General features: G+C 50.7%; 1 protein-coding gene across 1 annotated transcript; it reads right to left on the bottom strand.

The window, feature by feature from the left end:
- Positions 1–219: 219 nt before the first annotated feature.
- On the bottom strand, positions 220–1,477 carry LOC122006434 (DNA damage-repair/toleration protein DRT102-like). Its single transcript, XM_042561938.1, has one exon. It carries the CDS (start codon positions 1,404–1,406, stop codon positions 468–470), a length of 939 nt encoding a protein of 312 aa, XP_042417872.1. The 5' UTR covers positions 1,407–1,477; the 3' UTR covers positions 220–467.

Genomic DNA, 1,477 nt, shown 5'->3' on the forward strand with positions numbered 1-1,477 from the left:
TTAACCTATTTGGATGTGTATAATCTTTGAGTTCATGCTTAAAACAAGGCTTAAGAGAGATTTTGTTAACCATGTCATATACACCTAACAGACTAGGAGTCGATTTCAGAATCAAATTCTGAAAAGCAAATGCAGTGATTTCAAGCATTTGAATCCTACCTTATTGCATGCATTGGTGAAGATTCAAGGCTTCATTGCCAATACAGATTTGCACAATTATTCTAGGAAAAGCAACTGGTAATTTGTAAAAACACACAAGACACCAAAGTTCTTACAAATTTTTTCAGCACTGTTTCTCTTCACTTCCTAGCAGCAGTTTTCCAAACACCATTTTATTCTAACAAGCAGCAATTCACACATAGCTAAAGTAACACAGTCGTGCTCAGAAACAAGCAAGATCATCATATTTAGAGCCATAAACAGAGAATTAAAGCTTCAAATATGTACCTCACAAGGAGCGTCTCATCTCAATTACCACTGCCAGCAAGCTCCTTGTCAATGGCTTCGTTAGCTGCTTTCAGGTCCTCATCAAGGAAGATATCCCAATCCCCGTCCCACCGGATGAAGAACTCAGTATCCGTAAAGTACTTGACTCGATGCACATCGCCTGCCGGCGTAAACAGGAAGTCCCCATCTTCAAGATCATAGCTCTCCTTTTTTGTCAAATTCCAAACTTTCTTCTTCCCTTTCATCACCAGGAGGTCGTGCCCGAAAGTGTGGTGGTGCGCCGGCTCAACGCTCCCAGCCTTAAACCTAACTATCGCCGACGTCGGGCTCTCGCGCGCAATCTTCATCTCGCCGCCCGGCATGATCTCGACGGGCTCAAAAGTGATGGCTTTCCTCAGGCAGCAGATGGCACAGGAGGAGGCGATGTTGGGGATGGCGGCCATCTCTTTTGGGGCGTTATCGAGGAAGTCCTGGATATCATCCGGCCAATCGGCGTCACCGGAGGCCGGGCAGGGAGCTTTGAAGGGGGTTTTGAGCCAGGTTTCAAGAATCTTGACGGCGTCCTCGGGGGTGGTGTTCATACCGGAGACGGTGAGGACGTTGCAGGCGCTGATAGATCGGGCGTTGGCGGCATCGCCCTCGGAGAAGCAGGCGGCGGCATAGACACGGGGGAACTTGTTGGCGAAGATGGAAACGCCGACTCCAGTGCCGCAGGCGATGACGCCGCGGGTTTCGGGGGAAGAGCCTCCAGAAGCGGCGGCAGCGCTCACGAGCCGGCCGATCTGCTCGGCGACAGAATAATATTTGTCGGTGCCGAGGTCGACGACTTCTACGCCGGGGAGGGAGTGGAGGTGGGCGACGAGGGCATCCTTGAGGGGGCAACCGAACGGATCGGCGCCGGTGTAGATCTTGAAGGCAGGGGCGCCGGCGGCGCTGGTGCCGTTCTCCGCAGAAGTCATCTTCTCTCCTGTTTCGCTTTACTGGTGGCAACAGACAGAAATATCAATCATTGTTGTGATTTATGATTCGT

The sequence above is a fragment of the Zingiber officinale genome, chromosome 7B (genome assembly GCF_018446385.1).
Source record: "Zingiber officinale cultivar Zhangliang chromosome 7B, Zo_v1.1, whole genome shotgun sequence".
NCBI lineage: Eukaryota > Viridiplantae > Streptophyta > Magnoliopsida > Zingiberales > Zingiberaceae > Zingiber > Zingiber officinale.

Coding starts and splice junctions, on each gene's coding strand:
- LOC122006434 (XM_042561938.1), bottom strand. CDS start 1,406: ATGACTTCTGCGGAGAACGGCACCAGCGCCGCCGGCGCCCCTGCCTTC.